This window comes from Phyllobates terribilis, unplaced genomic scaffold (assembly GCF_046119375.1).
Source record: "Phyllobates terribilis strain yellow unplaced genomic scaffold, ASM4611937v1 Scaffold_2__4_contigs__length_985480577, whole genome shotgun sequence".
In the NCBI taxonomy this organism is placed as follows: Eukaryota; Metazoa; Chordata; class Amphibia; order Anura; family Dendrobatidae; genus Phyllobates; species Phyllobates terribilis.
In genome coordinates this window covers 451,744,530-451,767,308 of record NW_027362762.1, presented here as the reverse complement: position 1 = coordinate 451,767,308, position 22,779 = coordinate 451,744,530, and the positions used below count along the sequence as shown (strand labels likewise).

The 22,779-nt window shown below is 44.3% G+C and overlaps 1 protein-coding gene across 1 annotated transcript; it reads right to left on the bottom strand.

Moving 5' to 3' along the window:
• Positions 1–9,114: 9,114 nt before the first annotated feature.
• On the bottom strand, positions 9,115–10,943 carry LOC141252809 (lysophosphatidic acid receptor 1-B-like). The gene has a single exon (XM_073670567.1). The coding sequence runs from the start codon at positions 10,883–10,885 to the stop codon at positions 9,911–9,913; it is 975 nt and encodes a 324-aa protein (XP_073526668.1). The 5' UTR covers positions 10,886–10,943; the 3' UTR covers positions 9,115–9,910.
• Positions 10,944–22,779: the final 11,836 nt, after the last annotated feature.

Here is a 22,779-nt window from a genome sequence, read left to right as displayed (position 1 = left end):
GTGAAAATGGCCAATTAGCCATTTTCCCTCCCCGGTGTTATGAGACTCATTAGTGTTACAAGGTCTCATGTGTGAATAGGGGGCAGGTGTGTTAAATTTGGTGTTATCGCTCTCACACTCTCTCCTACTGGTCACTGGAAGTTCATCATGGCACCTCATGGCAAAGAACTCTCTGAGGATCTGAAAAAAACAATTGTTGCTTTACATAAAGATGGCTTAGACTATAAGATGATTGCCAACACCTTGAAACTGAGCTGCAGCATGGTGGGCAAGACCATCCAGCGGTTTAACAAGACAGGGTTCACTCAGAACTGGCCTCGCCATGGTCGACCAAAGAAGTTGAGTACATGTGCTCAGTGTCATATCCAGAAGTTGTCTTTTCAAAATAGATGTGCTGCCAGCATTGCTGCAGAGGTTAAAGGGATGGGGGGTCAGCCTGTCAGTGCTCTGACCATACACCGCACACTGCATCAAATTGGTCTGCATGGCTGTCATCCCAAAAGGTAGCCTCTTCTAAAGATGATGCACAAGAAAGCCCACAATCACTTTGCCGAAGACAAGCAGACTAAGGACATGGATTACTGGAACCATGTCCTTTAGTCTGATGAGACAAAGATAAACTTATTTGGTTCAGATGGTGTAAAGCATGTGTGGCGGCAACCAGGTGAGGAGCATAAAGACAAGTGTGTCTTGCCTACAGTCAAGCATGATGGTGGGAGTGTCATGGTTTGGGTCTTCATGAGTGCTGCCAGCTGTGGGGAGCTACAGTTCATTGAGGGAACCATGAATGCCAACATGTACTGTAACATACTGAAGAGAACATGATCCCCTCCCTTTGGAAAATGGGCCGCAGGGCAGTATTCCAACATGATAACGACTCCAAAAAGGTGCTGGACTGGCCAAGCATATCTACAGACCTAAACCCTATTGAGCATCCTCAAACGATAGGTGGAGGAGCGCAAGGTCTCTAATATTCACCAGCTCCATGATGTCGTCATGGGGGAGTGAAAGAGGATTCCAGTGGCAACCTGTGAAGCTCTAGTGAACTCCATGTACACAAGAGTTAAGGCTGTGCTTGAAAATAATGGTGGCCATACAAAATATTGTATTTTGTTACCAGCAGTTTAGACATTAATGGCTATGTGATTAGTTATTTAGAGGGCACACCAAATTAACACTGTTATACAAGCTATACACTGACTACTTTACATTGTATCAAAGTGTCATAACTTCAGTGTTGTCCTGTGAAAAGATATAATAAAATATTTACAAAAATGTGAGGGGTGGACTCACGTTTGTGATATACTGCATATGTAAATATATTTTTACATAATTTCATCCACGCCTGCCTAAAACTTTTGTACTGCACTCTATATTTTTCCGACACCTACCTAAAGCTTTTGCACAGCAATAAATAAATATACAGTACAGACCAAAAGTTTGGACACACCTTCTCATTTAAAGATTTTTCTGTATTTTCATGACTATGAAAATTGTACATTCATACTGAAGGCATCAAAATTATGAATTAACACATGTGGAATTATATACTTAACAAAAAAGTGTGAAACAACTGAAAATATGTCTGATATTCTAGGTTCTTCAAAGTAGCCACCTTTTGCTTTGATGACTGCTTTGCACACTCTTGGCATTCTCTTGATGAGCTCCAAGAGGTAGTCACCGGAAATGGTTTTCACTTCATAGGTGTGCCCTGTCAGGTTTAATAAGTGGGATTTCTTGCCTTATAAATGGGGTTGGGACCATCAGTTGTGTTGTGCAGAAATCTGGTGGATACACAGCTGATAGTCCTACTGAATAGACTGTTAGAATTTGTATTATGGCAAGAAAAAAGCAGCTAAGTAAAGAAAAACAAGTGGCCATCATTACTTTAAGAAATGAAGGTCAGTCAGTCCGAAAAATTGGGCAAACTTTGAAAGTGTCCCCAAGTGCAGTTGCAAAAACCATCAAGCGCTACAATGAAACTGGCTCACATGAGGACCGCCCCAGGAAAGGAAGACCAAGAGTCACCTCTGCTTCTGAGGATAAGTTTATCCAGGTCACCAGCCTCAGAAATCTCAGGTTAACAGCAGCTCAGATTAGAGACCAGGTCAATGCCACACAGAGTTCTAGCAGCAGACACATCTCTTCAACAACTGTTAAGAGGAGACTTTGTGTAGCAGGCCTTCATGGTAAAATAGCTGCTAGGAAACCACTGCTAAGGACCGTGAAGCATGGAGGAGGAGGTGTGGCATGCTATTCCATCCGATTTGCGTTTAGTTGGACTATCTTTTATTTTTCAACAGGACAATGACCCCAAACACACCTCCAGGCTGTGTAACGGCTATTTGACCAAGAAGGAGAGTGATGGGGTGCTACGCCAGATGACCTGGCCTCCACAGTCACCAGACCAGAACCCAATCGAGATGGTTTGGGGTGAGCTGGACCGTAGATGAAGGCAAAAGGGCCAACAAGTGCTAAGCATCTCTGGGAACTCCTTCAAGATTGTTGGAAGACCATTTCCGGTGACTATCTCTTGAAGCTCATCAAGAGAATGCGATGAGTGTGCAAAGCAGTCATCAAAGCAAAAGGTGGCTATTTTGAAGAACCTACAATATAAGACATATTTTCAGTTGTTTCACACTTTTTTGTTAAGTATATAATTCCACATGTGTTAATTCATAGTTTTGATGCCTTCAGTGTGAATGTACCATTTTCAAAGTCATGAAAATGCAGAAAAATCTTTAAATGAGAAGGTGTGTCCAAACTTTTGGTCTGTACTGTATATATTACATAAAAATACAATAGAAGATGTACACTGGTGCTAAATATCCGTTCCTGTCTCCAGCTGCAGGTTGAAGAACAAACTCCACAATTTGCAAAGAATAGTAATACTTATATTTCAAATACAAACCAACTTGCGCTATGGGAAGTAGATGACACTAAAAAGGAGAAAGAAAACAAGAATAACCACCATAAGATAGCAAATAAAAACCTATATCTCCTTATTGCACACACACTTTCCATTAGTGGTTTTACCTTAATGTATTGCACTTATAGTTTGTTCCACTGTATGTGCCTCTATATATTGTGCTATAAATGCCTTGCACTTGTGTTTATACTCGGATTTTATACTGACACTTTTGCACTGATACTCTAATAATAATATATTATGCTTAATCAATGTTTTTGGGGCTCAAAGTTATACTTTTACACGTGTTCTGGTGTGTATTACACTTTGCGCAAAATTAGGTTCACATGCATAATTATGGTTCAGCGAAGTATAGAATATGCACTTGGTTGTGGCCTGCAATTGTTGCCTATAAACTGGGCTTATAAATTGAGTGTATAAGTCTTGTGATTATAAATAGCCACGTTATATAGGAAATACCATCATACAGCCAGATATCTGTCCATATATTAAATCTTGCCCGTGCTGCTTAGCATTGTCAATTGCCGCACTAGAATTTCCTTATACATATAAAGAAATCGCACATAAATGTATCACAATGAAGTATTAGACCTAAATGTGTTGACTGCTACAGTCCAGGTACCTGAACGTCTTCTGTTAGATTTCCAATTCCTAAAATCCACGGTGAATTTTATAGGAGTGTTGGAGTACTCTTATGGGCATTAGTCCATTTGCAGGCGGCGCCCCAGCCGGTGACACGCGCTTGAAAGACTTAGAAGCTGCAGATGCTCGCTGGGATTCGCGTCCGTCTGTTTTGAAGAACTCCGGTGAACTGAGTGTGCTGGTGAACTCCAGTGACCTGGTATTGCGTGACATCACGATGGCTGTAAGGATAGCTGAATGGACCAATTGCTACTTACGCATTTTGTAAACAATCGGATTCCTTCATCAAGGATTGTCCAAATTAGACAGGTTAGTCCTTTTATAGCCAGATTAGCACACTAGTGGAAGTCCCAGCAATAAACGAGAGATGTAAGCAAGGAGCAAAATATATATGTATATATCCAATCTTACTGGAAAGCAAACATTTCTATTTCATTATTAAGGCCATTAGATTATTAATATATTAAACGTTTATTTTTATTAATTAACAAAATGCAAGATGAATAAACAAAAGAGAAGTCTAAATCAAATCAATATTTTTGTGACCCCTCTTTGCCTTCAGAACAGCATCAATTCTTCCAGGTGAACTTGTGCACAGTTTTTGAAGAAAGTCAGGGAGGTTGTGGCAAACATCATGGGGAACCAACCACAGATCTTCTGTGGATGTAGGCTCACACAAATTCTTGTGATCCAAGGCAGACTCAGTGATGTTAACATCAGGGATCGGTGGAGGCCATTATATCACCTCCAGGACTCCTTATTAAACTTTACACTGAATACAATTCTTAATGACATTGGCTGTATATTTAGGGTTGTTGTTCTTCTGCAGAATAAATTTGAAACCAATCAGATGCCTCCCTGATATTTGACTGTTTCTCAACTTTAAGGGCGCCATTAATTCTGACCAAATCCCCAACTCCATTTGCTGAAATGAAGCCCCAAACATGTAAGGAACCTCCATCAGCTTCACTGTTGGCTGCAGACACTCATTATTACTCTGCACCCCAGTCCTTTGGTGAACAAACCTTCTGGCCTTCTGTAACAGTATTTTCATGTACAGTTGACCTTATTTCCATGTCAAAGGCATGGCTATTTGGCCACATTTCTCTCATTTCTGGTAGGATTTTGCCTAACAGCAGAAAATTGAAACTTCTGAGCTGAGAGCATTGTTGGACATCTCATTTCAAAAGGAATTGAGCATGATGTCTTTCATTTGCTGCACTAAGTTTCCTTGGCCAATCACTTCTTCTACGGTCCTTAATGTTGTCCATTTCTCTGTGCTTTTTCAAAAGTGCTTTAACAGCACATCTTGAAACCCCAGTCTGCTTAGAAATCCTTGCTTGGGCAAAACCTTGGTAATGAAGTATAACAACCTTCTGTCTTGTTGCTGTGCTCAGTCTTGCCATGCTGTATGACCTATGATATGAAACTGTCTTCCACAACCTCACCTTTGTAGTAGGATTTGACTGTTTCTCACCCAGTTTTAAGCCTCCTACCCAGATGTTTCTGTTTCAATTAATGACTGTGTTTCAACTTTCACATGAAAATGATGATCATTACCACCTGTTTGGTATAAGTGGTTACTCATATATCTGAAAATAATTTTACAAAATCCCTGACTTTGTGCAAGTGAAGAATTAATACTGCTTTAAAGAAAAAGGGTCAGATCAAATATTGATTTGATTTAGATTTCACCTTTGTTTACTCATTTTCAATTTTATTAATTGATAAAATTAAACTATTAAACTTCTATTTTTGAAAGTATGTTTACTTTGCATTTATTTCCACACTTGCCTAAAATTTTTGCACAAAACTGTACATATATATACAATATATGTTGTGGTAAAGCGACTTGCTTGGCTCTCCAAAGACAGACACAGGACACACAGTTCGGGTTAACTTCCTGCTGGTTTATTGTGTGGCATAAACTCCAGCAGCATCCCATAAAAATAAACAGGCCCTCTCGGGATTAATGAGAAAACAAAAGATAAAGTATAACAGAGTCCATTAGCAAGCGAGGCTTTGCCCGCTCCAGATAGCACAGTGAAGTCTCACCAACACCAGTCCTCCGGTGTTGCTCTCTGGCTTCACCAAACACGCCTCTCGAAAAAGCACCCGCGAAACGCGCGTCGAGGCTGCCCTCCTTGACAGACACCGGCCCTCATTGGTCCCTCCGTTACGTGTGACATCTTGGGGTGAGTTACCAATGCCCTGTACATGATACGCATTATGGCTATGGATTTACTGTACAGGACCATGGTATACGTGATCCCCACGCACTAAGTGCCATGTTTTTTGTCCATGTATACCACCTTTTTTTGCCCTGCCTTATCTTTTTCCTTTTGATTTTGATTTTTATGGTTTTGTTATCATTATTCAATTTTTACTGTTTGTCCTCCTCTTAGGCGGATATCTGTACTATTTTTCCAATTTTTGTTTTGTATTATTCATGACATCCTTGATGTGTCCTGTATTTATCTATATTACCTTAGCGGGGCTCCCTTGGATCTGTTTGTCTGCACGTTATGATATATACCTTTTTGCTATTTACCTATGGATTTTTATATGAATTTATAATAAACTTTTGTATGCCAATATACTTGTTTTTTTCTCCTGTTTCTATACTTCACCAAACACAGCCTGGAGACTTCACTCTCTAGATCACACACTACAGAGAAAAAAAAAAGTGCCTGAGCATTTAAACTTGCTCAGCCACACCCTAATGGGAGGTAGTGTGAATGGCTTCCCACCCTCTTTGCCATTCACAAAAAACACACCCTTTAAGTGAGTTAACCCCCAGCATATAACATGCTGGCAGAAAGTTTGTAGGTTTCAGTTCAGACAGGCTAGCAACCGAAGTAACACATACCTCCCCTCGTATATTACACCAGTGACTCTGTCACAATATATATATATATATGTATATGTGGGTGCGCACGTGCGTGCGTGCGTGTCTGTGTGTGTGTGTGCGTGTGTGCGTGTGTGCACATACATACACAGCGGATACAATAAGTATTGAACACATCACCAATTTTATAAGTAAATATATTTCTAAAGGTGCTCTTGACATGAAATTCTCACCAGATGTCTGTAACAACCTGTCCAATCCACACAGGCAAAGAAATCAAATCATAGATTTGCATAAATTAAGTTATGTGTAATAATGAGAAATGACACAGGGAAAAAGTATTGAACACATGAAGCAAAAAAGGTGCAAAAACTATGGAAAGTCATGACACCAGCTGAAATCCATCAGTAATTAGAAAGCAATCTTGCCTCTTAGTGAGAAATAACATCAGCCGGTTCAACTGATGGCCTATAAAAAGTTGTCACACAAGAAACATTTCATGATAGGTAAAACCAGTGAGCTGCCTCAAGACCTTCTCAACCTTATTGTTGCAAAACATACCGATAGCATTCACAGGAGAATTTCTAAACTACTGAAGGTTAAAGTGAACACTGTTGGGGCGATAATTCAGAAGTGGAAAGAACATAATTTCACCATAAACCAGTCATGACCAGGTGCTCCCCGCAAGATTTCAGACAGAGAAGTAAAAATAATTACCAGAAGAGTTGTCGAAGAACCAAGAAGCACCTGTGGAGAGCTACAAAAAGACCTGGAATCAGCAGATACAATTGTTTCAAAGAAAACAATAAGTAATGCAGTCAACCTCCATGGCCTGTATGTATGCTCGCCATGCAAGACTCAACTGCTAAACAAAAAGCATTTTCAAGCATGTTTAAAGTTTGCTCAACAACATTTAGACAAGCCTGTGAAATACTAGGAGCATTTAGTCTGGTGAGATGAGACCAAAATTGAACTCTTTGGATGTCATAATACACAGCATGTTTCGAGGCCAAAAGGCGCTGCATGCCATCCCAAAAACACCATACCAATAGTGATGTTTGGAGGTGGGAACATCATGGTGTGTAGCTGTTTTTCAGCATAAAGCACTTGCAAACTTATAATTGAAGGAAGGATGAATGAACACATGTACGGAGACATTCTTGAAAAAAATCTGCTGCCATCCACCAGAATGATGAAGATGAAACAAGGGTGGACTTTTCAGCAAGACAATGATCCCAAACACACAGCCAAGAAATCTGTCAATTGGTTTCAGAGAAAGAAAATAAAGCTGCTGGAATGGCCCAGCCAATCACCGGACCTGAACCCAATAGAAAATGTATGAAGGAACTAAAGCTCAGAGTTCATAGAAGGAGCCCACTGAAGAATGTTTGTATGGAAGAATGGGCCAAAATCACACCTGTCTAGTTTCTCCATACAGGAGGCGCCTTGAAGCTGTCATCACCAACAAAGGCTTTTGTACGAAGAATTAAATAAATTTTAGTAAGCGTGTGCAATACTTTTTCCCTGTGTCATTTCTCATTATTACACATAACTTCATTTATGGCCATCTATGGTTTGATTTCTTTGCCTGTGTGGATTAGATGGGTTGTTACTGATATCTGGTGAGAATTTCATGTCAAGAACACCTTTAGAAATATATTTACTTAGAAAATTGATGACATGTTCAATACTCATTTCACCCGCTGTATATATACACACACATATATATATAAATATAATGAAAGACTGAAACACCAACACAATAAACAGGGTTGAAATAAATCAAGTCCAAATGGACCCATGTTATTGTATATACGATTTAACCTCAGAACGGACCATCATATGGATACACAGAAAAAAGAGTCCCTGCTAAGCAGAGAAAGGAATGGCCACACATGTTCATATATATATATAAAAATATTATTTTATTGAAAATTATCACATCACAATTCATATAAATACACGCACGGATCACATCATGGAAACAAGGTTCTGGGACCAAAAAAGTGAATTAAAAATCACAAATACAAATAACCATAAAATACTGTGACACAGCACCCACAAATGGTAAGCCTGTATACCGTGGATAGCTAAGAGGAAAGAGAATAATTTTATTATTCTGTGACTAGTATTTATGTCTCCTATTATTTATAATTTGTCAAATAAATCAAAATGTTCAGTCCCCTTAGTAAATTTGAATCCAACTATGACATCCAGAGTACCAAAAGAAATATATTATAAAACTCCCAAAGCACACACTTCATAATAGCATGAATAGTGTAAATAATATACATCAAATTGCTTGGGAGTTATGTACCTGGACGGTCACCGGGCCACCAAACGAGCCGCTGTTGGCGTCACCCCAATATAAATATATACAATACTAGTCAAACGTTTGGATACACCTGTTCATCCAATGGTTTTCCTTGTTCTTATTGGAATGTTCACATTATAGATTTAGACTAAAGGCATCAAAACCATAGATGAACACATATGGAAACGGAGTAAAGAGACGTGTGAAGCAAACCAGAATATGTGTTAAACCTTAGATTTCTAAAAGTAGCCTCCTTTTCCTCTGACAGCTTTTTACACTGTAGGCTCGGGCTTGGACTGGCCCACAGGAGAACAGGAGAGTCCTCCGGTGGGCCCCTGTTGGAGTGGGTCACCACCCTCTTATATGAGCAGTACTTGGCACTATATACCTGAATCATTATGTATAGATAAAGGCAGCATCTTATTTATTTAACAATCTACCCAGTTCATTGTTATATAAATTTGTGATTGAGGATAATGTCACAATCTCTTTGGGTACCTTTCACACCTAAGGAAAATTACCCTCCAGCAAACCATATTGTAGTTAATTTCGTAACTAAGTTAATTTTCATTTGATATGCGGAAACCTGTCTATAAACAACATTTTGCCGGAATACTTTGACATGTAGTGGCATCATGGCAATCAACAGGAAGGATAAAAGGTTTTTAAGACATTCCTTTTATTAATAAAAAAAATCATACTACCATATGCATTTAGGAAAATACATTTAATATTGTTCCTATGACAAATGAAAATCAATGCTAAGCATTTACTGCAGAACAGAAGAATAATAAATACTCATGACTTTTAGTCACATTTAATTTAGTCATGCGGTAAAATAAATGAAAAATAAACAGTTTAATACTATTTACAAGGAACAAAAGACTTAAAAAAAACGAATTGTAAAGGTAAAAGTGTAAAAACGATATACTTCTAAGAAATTAAAGTAAGAATTCAAGGTGAACTTATCCCAGTCCCAAAGCTACACGCACCTTATTCCGTCTAACAGAAGTGACTTTGACAATACAATTTTCCAATCTGAAAAAGAATTCTGGAAAAAGGTTCAGATTATTTTAATAAGGCTTGTGAATTTATATTCGTGTATTCCAAAAAGTTAAGGAATTCTAGGACCTTTGGCATCTTAAATCCACCACTAGTGTGGCATGTTGTCACATATTTAACCATTTCTAAGCGTCTGAGCAGAAATTTGATTGCTTTGGCACCTGCAGAGCATAAAAGTACTGCTCATATTTTTCAGTCTCAGAGAATATATAATAGGGTTCCCTAACGAATTAACAGTAATCAGCATAGCGCTGAGGTTCCGAAACACAAACACATTTGTCTGTAGCTCTTCTGGACAAACTGTGTAGATAACGTCCCAAAGAACTCCACCAAAAAACGGAGCATAAGACACCACAGCAAGGATCCAGATAAAAATACAGGTTTTGGCGACTTGCATTTCAGCAGCTTTATAGGTCCCATCAGGCTGCCCATGTTCCACCATACAAAGTTTCTGCTTTCTTAGTATCAAAAGAATTCCAATATAGGATATGAGAGGAAAGATGAATGCAACAATGCAATTAGGTATTGTGATGAAAACCAGATAGTCAATGCAGTAAGGTCCATAAAGAGTAGATACATTTCCATTCTTTTTCAAACAGTCCCATCCAAATAAAGGCAGACAGCCAAGAACGATAGCCAATGTCCAAATAATCAACACTGTTGACAAAATCTGGTTCCTGGAAACTCTGTATTTAAATTTGGTGCTTCCAGATACAGTCAGATAGCGCTCAATGCCAATACTTACTAAGTTGTATATTGTAGATAGTATGGAAATGGTGTAAGAGACATAGGCTATGAGGATTTTCCAGGTACCACTTATAGTACTGTAAGGTTCTGTTAAAAAAATCAGTGCAATCCAGAAGCCAGATAAGCTCACTAGCAGATCTGATACAGCCAAATTACAAAAAAGTATTAAAATGCATTTTGTATGGTCTTTTGAAAATGATACAGTGAAAATCACAGCACAGTTAAACATGGCGGACACTAAATTTGTGATCATTTGAGAAATTCCTAGTGCAAGAACCACATCCGAGCTCCATATATCTGAGCTATTAGGTTCTCCACCAGTGCAGTTAAGAATTTCATTCATGGTCTTCTATCAATGTGTATACTGCTCCAATAAGCGTTAGTCCAAAGAAATAATTGCAAATGACATCCCTAAATACAATTCTCTCATCTTAAACACCAAACTGTGCACAAATTAAAGATTAACCTCACGCATTTAAAGGCTATCTACTAAATAGCTCTGAAACTGAGAGTTGCTAAGCTGAGTGCAGGAACCAGACATTATCTTCCTGTAATTTTCCACATTTGACCTTATCTAGGTTATGAGAGAGCCTGGTACGTAATAGCAGGAAATTACTGTTAGCAAAGCATCAGCCTTGATAAAAATAATAACATGGCTAATTAGAAGTGCTCTAAAAAGAAATCTGCACCCAACTACATGCATCAGTGTATCCATCTCTCCTTTGATCAACAACATAAACCATCTCAGGAGCTATGGGACACAAATTAAAAGAATCTTTGACAATCTAAAGTGCATGTATCAGATAGGCAGATTATGCTAGATTATTACTGGGTGAATAGGTATATTTAGTCCATTTTCTTCTGACCACTGGCTCTTTTTTGGGTGGCATGTTTCACACTGTCAGATATATATGATGTATTGTTTTTTGTTTTGCTCACTGTCAAGTACTGTCGTTGAAAAGTTATTTGTACCAACCCGATAAATCTGCATCCAACCAATGGAAACCCCAGACTGCAGCAGAGATTTAACACTTGTTTTGTCCAAATTATGATTGCAAGTTTTGGAAATGTCATCCATGACAACAATCTTCACAGATCAACCATTAAAATGACCATCAAAAATCTCCTATGTATGCTCAGCTTTAGCAAACAGGGAGTAGGGAATGGACCAAAGAGTAAGCAAAAGGGCGTGGATGGGAAAGACCCTTCTGTCCGGGACGTCAAAACTCCTCATCGCCTTCTTTTCTATGTACATCACTGCTGAATAGTCCTAAATAAAAAAAAATTAAAAAGTATACAAAGTGGACATCCAGCAGTAAGCAATGAATCTGACACAAACAGTTGTGCTTCTGTGTCAGAAAATACATGACAATATCAAATATAACAATGAAAATGTCTACAAAAAAAAATGGATCTAAGCACAATAGGAATTGGTGATAATATGAGTAAAACCATACATCCTGAATTTAGGCATTAGCCCCCTACATAGCTTAATGCACAGTGACGTAATGATTGCGGTTGCAGGAAGATAAGAGGATCTGTCTTGATCCTAGGGGAGGTGCTGCTTTTAACTGTAGCAAAACAGAGAGCCATGAGCTCCCTGCCCCGCCACTTAATTTGGTAAGTCACAGGCCCCTTTAAGCCTGTGGCCTAACCTAGGCCAGGAATGCGCAGATGGCACGATTACATCACGCCGCATGCAGCTGGCCACAGGATGCAAGAAGGAAGAGGATTTTGCCGTGCGACGTGGGAACGCTGTGAGTTAAGTTTAACTTTTCTTTTTTTTTTCGAATTGAAAAATGAAACCTTGAAAGTCAAAGAGGGTGACATTATTGTTTAAGAGACATAAAGGGGGACATTATAACAGGGGCATAATCATTGTGTACAGTCCCAAAGGTGAACATAAATATTATTAGGAAGCACAAAGGGGGACATAATTGTGACGCGCCCCCTGGGCTGTGGGGGTACCCGGAGCCGGGTCTGTAGATGCTGGGGGTTGTAGTCACCGTGGCGGTGACCCGGTCCGTGACCCAGGTGGTCAATCCAAGGGTAGTATATGTATAGTCCGACTACGCCACCTGTGGGATGCGGTTATTGGGAACCGCCACTGCGGAGCAGTCCACTGAAGCTGATGGTGTGTGCAGCAAGGTGATGTGACTCCCCACAGGAAGCGTGGAGCTTCAGGGCAGCGTGTTTGAATGACGGTGGTGATAGTGCCGCGATCAGTAATGATAACACGGAGTCTTTGCAGTGCAGTCCTAGAGTCTTTACTGGTGGCAATTATATAGGCCCCAACGGGAGTACTTGCTAGGGATGAGGGCCTCGTCAGTCTGGGAGCAATCCTAGAATTCCCCTGGCCAGGTGGAGTTGTAGGCCTGCCGTTCTGACTGTACTCTTTGGCTATCCCGCTTATAATCGTGTTGTAGCCCACGTCCCTGAGTGTGACGTGCTGTGCTCACCCGTATGGCTGGCGACTCGGATCCCGTGTATTCCTCGCTCCTCGCAGTACTGGTCCTTTCGTGTGGCTGAGCCTCCGGGCTTCTGTTGGGCCAGGAGACCTGAAATCTCCTGCCCTGCGGTATCTGCTGCTGGGTATGCAATCCCCACAGCCTCGGACTCCGGCGTCCGGTCCTCTGTGGATACTATCCAGGATGAGCTAACTCCAGCTCCAGTCCCTGGCTCCTTGCTCCTTTGTGTCCTATCTGACTCCTGACACTCACTGAACTCAGACTGACTAGACTGAATAACCCCGCCTCCAGATCCAGTTATATAGGGCAGGATCCTCCCCTTTTCTGGTCTGGAGCAGGAGGTGTTGCATTTCATGTGTTCCTGACCAGGAAACTCCTGTTTTGCTCCCAGACATGGTATTACTACCACTGTGGCAACCAGACCCTCTGGGGTGCCACATTCCCCCCTAGTAAATTTCAGTACTCTGGGACTGAACATATTTTGCAAAAACAACAGGTAACAAATACAATAGCAAATACAATGTACATTAGAATATTTACAAGCATTATAGTCTTTATAGGTCACGGTATCATCCGTAACCAGGTGTCCATTCCACTGAAGAAGATGTAGGTTGAGGGACTCATCCCAAACCCTCCACGGGGGCCCTGGGGTGGCTACAGGGCATTGATGATCCGGATGTTGGACCACGTCTTCAGCCACCTCCACGGGTTTTTGTTCTGTGGTCTGGCACAAAAGGGGCACTTTACAGGTGCAACTATTTACAGGGTAAAGTTTTTGGTTATCCATTGTCCATAACCTGAAAGTCTTTTTGGACCCTGTCGGGTAACTGGAAAAAACATATTTAGTACACACATACTAACATTTCAGTTATATTTTACATTTCAAATTCTCCAACGAGCAGGGATCTGACCTCTGGTGATTCTGGTGGACCTACGTAACACACTGTCTGTCTGTGTTCTACCTTGGTCCCCTGTATTTACCCCTGGTGTTGTGGGCTCAATGTTCACCTCACTACAGGTGTTTGGAGGTGTCTCTGGTAGGTTGGGCAGCTTCCTACGGATTCTTTGGCTTACCATGGGCACGACAGGCTCGCTACTAGCAGAGGGTAGATTCTCCTGGTCTGCTGATGAGGAATCTTCTGTCTCCGGGGCCAATGGTTCTTTCAACTCTACTGGGACTTCAACAGCTTCTTGAGGGGCTGGTTGGAGAAATGTAAGGACTGGCATAACTATTGCATTATTTACTTGTGTCCACGACCGTGGAAATTCTCCGAGTACCGTGCTGACCATTTCTTCCACTTCCGCTGCGGGTTGAGGGATATCTTGGTCTTCTTTAGCGTGTTGCAGCTGCTCGGGACATTTCTTCAGGTGGTCTCTGGAAACTGTTACTGTTGTCTCACCTCCGTCCTTACTTATGAGGCACACCTTGGTGTTATCATGGTTTGAGGGTAGAACGGTGTACGGCTCTTCCTCCCACTGGTCATCCAACTTGTGGAGTCGCCTCTTCCTCTTTAGGACTTGCTCTCCAGGTGACAGGGGAACAGCAGGTGCATGTTGATTGTAAGTCTTCTCCTGCCTTTGTCTTGCTTGAGACAGACTTCTTTCAACACTTTCCTGTACCTTGCGGTATTGCTGCTGCTGCTCAGTGTCCCAATCCGCATCCGGTGAGGCATCCTCTGGTGTCAGAACTCCCATATCCAGATCGATGGGCAGCTTACCAGGTCTAGCTCTCATCAGGTAAGCAGGTGTGCAGTTGGTGGAATTCACTGGGATATGATTGTAGAGGTCCACCAGGTCTGGCAACTTTTCTGGCCACAGACTGCGTTCCTCGAGGGGCAAAGTCTTCAGTAGGTATATCACCACCTGGTTCATCTTTTCACACATCCCGTTGGTCTGGGGGTGATAAGGCGTTGTCCTGATCTTCTTGCAGCCGTACAGGTTGCAGAACTCCTGGAATACCTCCGCTTCAAAGGCCGGACCTTGGTCAGTTAACACACGTTCTGGGTAACCATGCGGGCGGCAGAAGTGCTGTTGGAAAGCTCTGGCTGCTGTCTGAGCCATTTGGTCCTTGACTGGCACTACTACCAGGAACCGGGAGTAGTGGTCTACAATGGTGAGAGCGTAGACATAGCCTGACCTGCTCGGGGATAGCTTCACAATAATCCAGGGCTACCAGTTCGAGTGGCTGCTTGGTGATGATGGGCTGCAGGGGAGCCCTCTGGCTGTCACGGTCTTTTCTTCTCAGGTTGCACGGTCCGCATTCTCGACATCACCTCTCGACTGCTTTCCTTATGCCAACCCAATAGAACCGTTCACGTAGCATGACTTCCAGCTTCTTCCATCCAAAATGTCCCGCTCCATCGTGGTACGCTTCCAGGACCATAGACGCATCTCGCCTCGGGACTACCACCTGCCAGACTAGCTCATGTGTCCGGGAGTTGACAGTTCTTCGACACAGCTTCCCTTCATAGATGAACAGCTTGCTCTTTTCTTTCCACAGCTGTTTGGTCTCTTCTGGAGCATCTGAATCAGGGTATGAGTCAGCTTGTGTCAGCAACTCTTTGACTAGGCGGACAGCCGGGTCACTGTCTTGTGTTTCTGCCCATCCATGGTGGGGCAATGGATTGAACGTGGCTTCTCTGTTGGCAGAGCAGCTGTCCTTCACACAATGGGAGCACTGCTTTATCCCATAGCGGTGGAACGCGGGGATTTCTATCTCTTTCAGCTCCTCTGGGTCTTCTCCCCCATCTGGCAAGTTAGGCATTCTGGACAGCGTATCTGCGTTTGCATTCTTGTGCCCAGCCCTGTACTTCATGGTGAATTCGTAATTAGACAGTCAGGCCATCCATCTCTGTTCCAGGGCACCAAGTTTTGCAGTGTCCAGGTGTGTCAGTGGGTTATTATCCGTGTACACAGTGAATTTGGAGGAGGCGAGATAATGCTTGAAGCGCTCAGTCATGGCCCAGACGATGGCAAGGAACTCCAACTTGAAGGAGCTGTAGTTTTCTGGGTTTCTTTCCGTGGGCCGGAGCTTCCTGCTGGCGTAGGCTATTACCCTTTCTCTGCCTTGCTGGTTCTGGGACAGCACCGCTCCCAGTCCCACGTTGCTCGCGTCCGTGTGAAGGATGAAAGGCTGTCCATAATCAGGGTAGGCCAGGACCTCGTCTCCTGTGAGAGCCATCTTCAGCCTGGTGAAGGACTCATCTTCCAGCTTGTCCCATTTGAATGGTGGTTTCTGGTTCTTGGCCTTTCTGGACTGGCCTATCAGGAGGTCCTGCATAGGTGCCGCCATCTTGGTGAAGCCTGGTATAAACCTTCGGTAGTAGCCTACCAGCCCAAGGAACTGCCGCACTTCTTTGATGGTGGAAGGTCTTGGCCAGTCCTTGATTACGGTTACCTTGTCGGGGTCTGGTGCTACACCGTCAGCGCTTACCACGTGTCCTTAGTACTGTACTTTGGGCTTCAGCAGGTGGCACTTAGACGGCTTCACCTTCAGGCCAAAGCTAGCCAGGGCTTCAAACACTTCTGCCAGGTGCTTTAGATGATCCTCATACGTCTTGGAGTATACTATGACATCATCCAGGTACAGGAGGACTGTCTCGAAGTTCTTATGTCCTAGACAGCACTCCATTAACCGCTGGAAGGTTCCTGGGGCGTTGCAGAGCCCGAATGGCATGCAGTTGAACTCGCTGAGGCCCATCGGGGTGGTGAATGCGGTATTTTCCTTATCCGCCTCTGCTACTGGAACCTGCCAATACCCACTAGTAAGATCCAAAGTAGAGAAATAATTAGCAGATTTTAATGCAGCTAGTGACTCCTCTATCCTGGGCTGCAGGTATGTATCTTTATGAGTTATGCGGTTAATTTGCCTGTAGTCTACACACATTCTCATTGTGCCATCCTTTTTCTTTACAAGAACTAATGGAGCTGCCCAGGGGCTACAACTGTCTCTTATTACCCCAGACTCCTTCATCTCTCGTAACATCCCTTTGGCATTTTGGTAGTGTGCTGGCGGTACAGGCCGGTACCTTTCTTTAATGGGTGGATGGTCTCCCGTGGGGATATGGTGTTGAACCCCCTTTACCTGCCCGAAGTCGAGTGGGTGTTTACTGAAGACCCTCTCATACTCCTGGACCACCCGGTATACTCCTTGTATTTGGTGTGGAGGGGTGGAGTCAGTGCCCACATGCAGCTTCTGGCACCAGTCCTCCATCTGTCCCTTGGAGCCATTATCCTCCGCCTGTTTGGATGGAGGTAAGGGTTCCACTGTCTTTATAGAATTTTGATTGACGGTGAATAGCTTGGCTAGGGTGGCATACCGGGGCAAATGGACTTCTTTTTCCCCAGTGTTCAGGATGCGGACTGGCACTCTCCCATGGCGGACATCAACCACCCCCCTGGCTGTCAAAATGGTGGGCCTACTGTCAGAGTAGACGGGCTCTACCAGGGCCTGGTAATCTCTACCCCTTATACCGATGGCTGCCCGGCACCATATCAGCAATTCACTTCTTGGGGGCATGGCAATAGGGAATGGGTCACTCATCCTAACACTGCCAATTTCACCACCAGACAGTGCTACCTGTTGTCTTTTCATCAGGGCTCTGATCTCTCTCTGTAGAACCCGCTCCTGGCTGGAACTGGCGGTCTCCGCAACCTGCTGTAACAAGACAATTATTTCTTCAAGACAATTTTCAATGACATTAGTGCCTAAGGTTATCATGGGATGACTTTCTCGGCGATCAATGTCGACAATAATCAGTCCTTGTGCTGGCAGTTCGACTTTGCCAACCTTTATGGTCACTTCTTTGAACCCCACCTGAGGTACGGGTTGACCATTGCTGGCATAAATGCTCAAATGTTCATCTGGACGGCGGGTGATGTCAGAGTCAGTCCAGTACCGTTTGAAAATAATGTAGGGGATGGTGGTCACCTGGGATCCAGTGTCCAGCAACGCGCTCATTGGAAAGCCGTCCTGCACGACAGGTAGGACCGGTCGTCCTCCCACATATTTGTCTCGCCAGCTTGATGGGCCTGGTGGTCTTATGCCTGGGGGTTGGCCCTCTGCCCCAGGTTTTGCTCATTTAAATGACAGTACCTTGCATAATGACCGGGCTGGTTGCAGCGGCGGCAGATGGGTTGTCCGTCCTGGTCGTAGCGGTCGCTATTCCTCCCTCTGGATGGCGGAATCCTCTTCTGTCAGCGCCACGGGACGTCCTCCAGACTGGAAGCCAGCTGGATCTTTCCTTTGGGAGACACCGGCAAGGACTGCACAGTTTTGGTTAGCGCAGCTACACTTTTAGTTAACTCTTGGACCTGATGGTGCAGGTCTGTAGACAGGGCATTGTCCAGAGTCTGTGCATCAGCTCCTACAGGCTCCGGGGAAAAGGGTGCCACCTCCTGGTGGTAGGTGATAGCTGGGCGGCGGTGAGCTGTAGCGCCACCTTGTGCTGGTTCTCGTAGCACCCGGATGGCCCTGTCCTTAAACTGAGCAAAGTCCAAGTCAGGGTTTTGCAGAGCCATTATGCGCAGCTGGGTTCGGTGGGCGCTGGACAGTAAACCCTCAATAAATTGCTCAGTTAACAGTCTGTTTTCATCACGCACACTGTCAGGGTCTACCTGTTTGATGGTCCTCAGCGCCTCCTGCAGGTTTAAGGCATAGTCCCGTAGACTGTCCTGTGCCCATTGTTTGCACCTATAAAACTTCATCTTTATCACTGCTGTAGTACGGGTGTCAAAAGTGTCCTTTAGGCAGGCCAGCATCTCTTTTACAGTCCCTTTTTCCCTGGTTGACCAGGACTTTACTTCTCTCTGGGCTGCACCAATCAACTGGCCTATAAGGATGCTCACTTTCTGCTCCTCGGACAGGGGGTATACTTTAAATAAACTGCTTAGTCTCTCCTTGAAGTCACTCAGGGTGTGCGACTCTCCTGAGTACTGGGGCAACCACGCTGCCCCCGGTATATAAGGCATGGTGAATGGCATTACCGCGGCAGCGCACGCGCCGGTGGTTGAAGTTCCCTCCATATCGGGGGTCTTCCTCCCCCCTAGTGAACCTTCCTTCTCTTTCCTTCTGTTGGCCGCAGTTCCGCAGGCGATGGTCTCCGTCGAGGACCAGGCGTCGGACGCGTCTGACGTCAGCGTTGCTGTGGCTCCTTCCAGGACCTGGCGCTGCGTCAGTGCGTGGGGCGGGGCTTTGGACTTCGTGCGTTTTCAGCGATCACGCCCCTCTTCTTCACGCGCAGCGACCCTAAAATGGCGGACGATGGCGGGAAAACGGCAGCAGATGGCGGGAAATCTTCACCATGGTATGCGACACAGTCTGTGAAGGCGCGCAGTACCCGGTGGTAGCGGGCACATAATCCTGCCGACTACGCCAAAGTTGACGCGCCCCCTGGGCCGTGGGGGTACCCGGAGCCGTGTCTGTAGATGCTGGGGGTTGTAGTCACCGTGGCGGTGACCCGGTCCGTGACCCAGGTGGTCAATCCAAGGGTAGTATATGTATAGTCCGACTACGCCACCCGTGGGATGCGGTTATTGGGAACCGCCACTGCGGAGCAGTCCACTGAAGCTGATCGTGTGTGCAGCAAGATGATGTGACTCCCCAGAGGAAGAGTGGAGCTTCAGGGCAGCGTGTATGGATGATGGTGGTGATAGTGCCGGGATCAGTAATGATAACACGGAGTCTTTGCAGTGCAGTCCTAGGGTCTTTACTGGTGGCAATTATATAGGCCCCAACGGGAGTACTTGCTAGGGATGAGGGCCTCGTCAGTCTGGGAGCAATCCTAGAATTCCCCTGGCCAAGTGGAGTTGTAGGCCTGCCGTTCTGACTGTACTCTTTGGCTATCCCGCTTATAGTCGTGTTGTAGCCCTGAGTGTGACGTGCTGTGCTCACCCTTATGGCTGGCGACTCGGATCCCGTGTATTCCTCGCTCCTCTGTGGCGGTAATGGTCCTTTCGTGTGGCTGAGCCTCCGGGCTTCTGTTGGGCCAGGAGACCTGAAATCTCCTGCCCTGCAGTATCTGCTGCTGGGTATGCAATCCCCACAGCCTCAGACTCCGGCGTCTGGTCCTCTGTGGATACTATCCAGGACGAGCTAACTCCAGCTTCAGTCCCTGGCTCCTTGCTCCTTTGTGTCCTATCTGACTCCTGACACTCACTGAACTCAGACTGACTAGACTGACTAACCCCGCCTCCAGATCCAGTTATATAGGGCAGGATCCTCCCCTTTTCTGGTCTGGAGCAGGAGGTGTTGCATGTCATGTGTTCCTGACCAGGAAACTCCTGTTTTGCTCCCAGACATGGTATTACTATCACTGTGGCAACCAGACCCTCTGGGGTGCCACAATTGTATTCATGGGGACACAAAAAAGGGCAAAATAAATGTATGGAGACGTAATTATGTGTATGAGTGAAGGAGGGTGGCGGGCCGATGAAGACGCTGTGGCAACAAGTGGGTTAAATTTGTTATGTTATGTGTTAGATTGGTGTGAAAAAGTTTGCTGTGTTTAATTCCTATAGCTCTTATTGTATGCCGGTTCTCCTACAGGCTCTGCCTAAGGCCATCCCTGGGAATACGGAAGGTCTGTCCACTAGGGCAGGGTTCCCCAACTCCAGTCCTCAAGGCCCACCAACAGGTCATGTTTTCAGGATTTCCTTACTATTACACAGGTGATAGAGTTATTACCTGTGCAGGTGATTTATATATAAATACTAAGGAAATCCTGAACACATGGCCGGTTGGTGGGCCTTGAGGACTGAGGACTGGAGTTGGGGAACCCTACACTAGGGGAACCATAGGGGAAACATACACTAGGTAGGGATATAGTTACATTACCGTGCTAGACAGTTAACTCAGCGATTAGCTCATTAGTTGGGAGGGGTTGAGAGTAGTTTTATAGAAAACTATTTACAGGTTGCAGTTAGTCAGAGTGTGAGTCCATGACACAGACACCCCAGTTCTGGGTCCATGCCCCTTACAGCACAGGATAGGTGCAGGTCCTGTACAAGAGAGAGTGGAGTGGAGCAAGGAAGGCTGAACAGACAAGGAGACAGGAACAAGAAAGCAGATACAGTGGAGAAGAGATTGTTTTATCAGCGCAAGTTTTCTAACAGAATGAGGACACATCTGATGCTCGATCTGGATGCCGGCACAGTCCTGGGCTCAAAGCCTACAAGAGGTACTGAAAAGCAGACCTCTGTATCCCTCATGGGGAAAATGTCAGCTGGGTCACAGAGGAAGTGGAAGATAGTGGGTCTCAGGACAGGACGAGGACAAACACTGAAAAGGTACATAACCAAGGGTACTTCACTAACAAGAGACTATGTCTTAATCTGTATGCTGCAGCCGTGTGTAGAAGTATTGCACAGTAAAAGTGAACCTGTTAATCCGGATCTAAGATCTCCTGTATTGTTTGAAGCCGGTTCTGGTCCCATGGACGAAGTTACAGTGAGTAAAGAAAATCCTCCATCACACAATACACTCCACTCTCATTCCTTTATAGAAGAGGGGACACATGGCAAAGAGAACTCAGTTCCGGCCCACAGCGTCTTGATACCGGCCCTGTATTTCCCCCCTTCAAGAGCACAAAGTGGGATTATAATTATTGTACAGAGGCATAAGTGACATAATTATTGTATGGGGGCACAAAAAAGACTGATAACTATTTTATGGAGGCACAGAGAACATAACTGTTCTATGGAAACACAACGGGAGGCATAATTATATGTATGGAAGCACAATTACTGAACAGAGGCATGAGGAACATAATTATTGTATCAGGGCACAAAAGGGAGATAATTATTGTATAGGAGCACAAAGAGGACATGACTAGAGATGAGCGTTGTTGTACTCGAACTGTTCGCCAATCTCAAATTCGAGCTGTTTTGGGCGGTGTTCGAGCCGTTCGGCGAACACGAACAATTTGAGAAAAATTCGGCTGTTCGAGGTTATGTTCGATAACTGTTCGTGCACCAAAATCATAACTGGATTTTTTCTCAGTAATGATGAAAATTAATGTTAATACGCAGTTTGAGTGTACAGCGGGGTGGGGGGAGGGGCAGGGGATGGATCTCTGCAGGAACAATGAAGATCTCCATTTTTTTTTTCTCTTTCCCGCATTTACAGTGGGGAGGTGCAATCTGTCAGCCTATCAGCAGCGCACACACGGAGCGAAGTGCTTTTTTTCACACAAGCAAGGGCATGTGTCATTGGCAGTGTATGTCACATGTCCTTGCCCTATAAGACCAAGCCATTTTCCCCGTCGCCACCATTTTCTCACTGCTGCAGCTGCATGTTAGACGGCACCGCTGTTGCTGTGTGCGCTATACCTTGTTAATTTCAAGCCAATTTTCGCATAAATCTACAGATAGCTTGGGAGTAGGGAATAGTTGTGATTGCAGTCCTTTTAAGGACTAGGTTACAGCATTTCCTACGACTTTTATCAGGCAGGTCTGTGCTCTTAAATAGATACATTGTGGGAGTAAAGACTAATTGTAATTGGAGTCCTTTTCAGGACTAGGTTACATCAGTTCCTATCAGTTTTTGCCAGGCAGGTCTGTGCCAGTGCTGTGCAAGTTTTTTTCACAGCATTTGGCTGAATCTAGCAAAGCTAATCCTTTTTGGCCTATTGCAGAGTGTGTTAGTCAGTGGAGTAGCCTATCTGTGTTGCAAGATATACCACCTGTGTATAGAATACCAATTTTTTTACTGCACCTAGTGAAGTAAAATCTTTTGGGCATAGCATCATTCTATTAGTCCATCTATACTGAC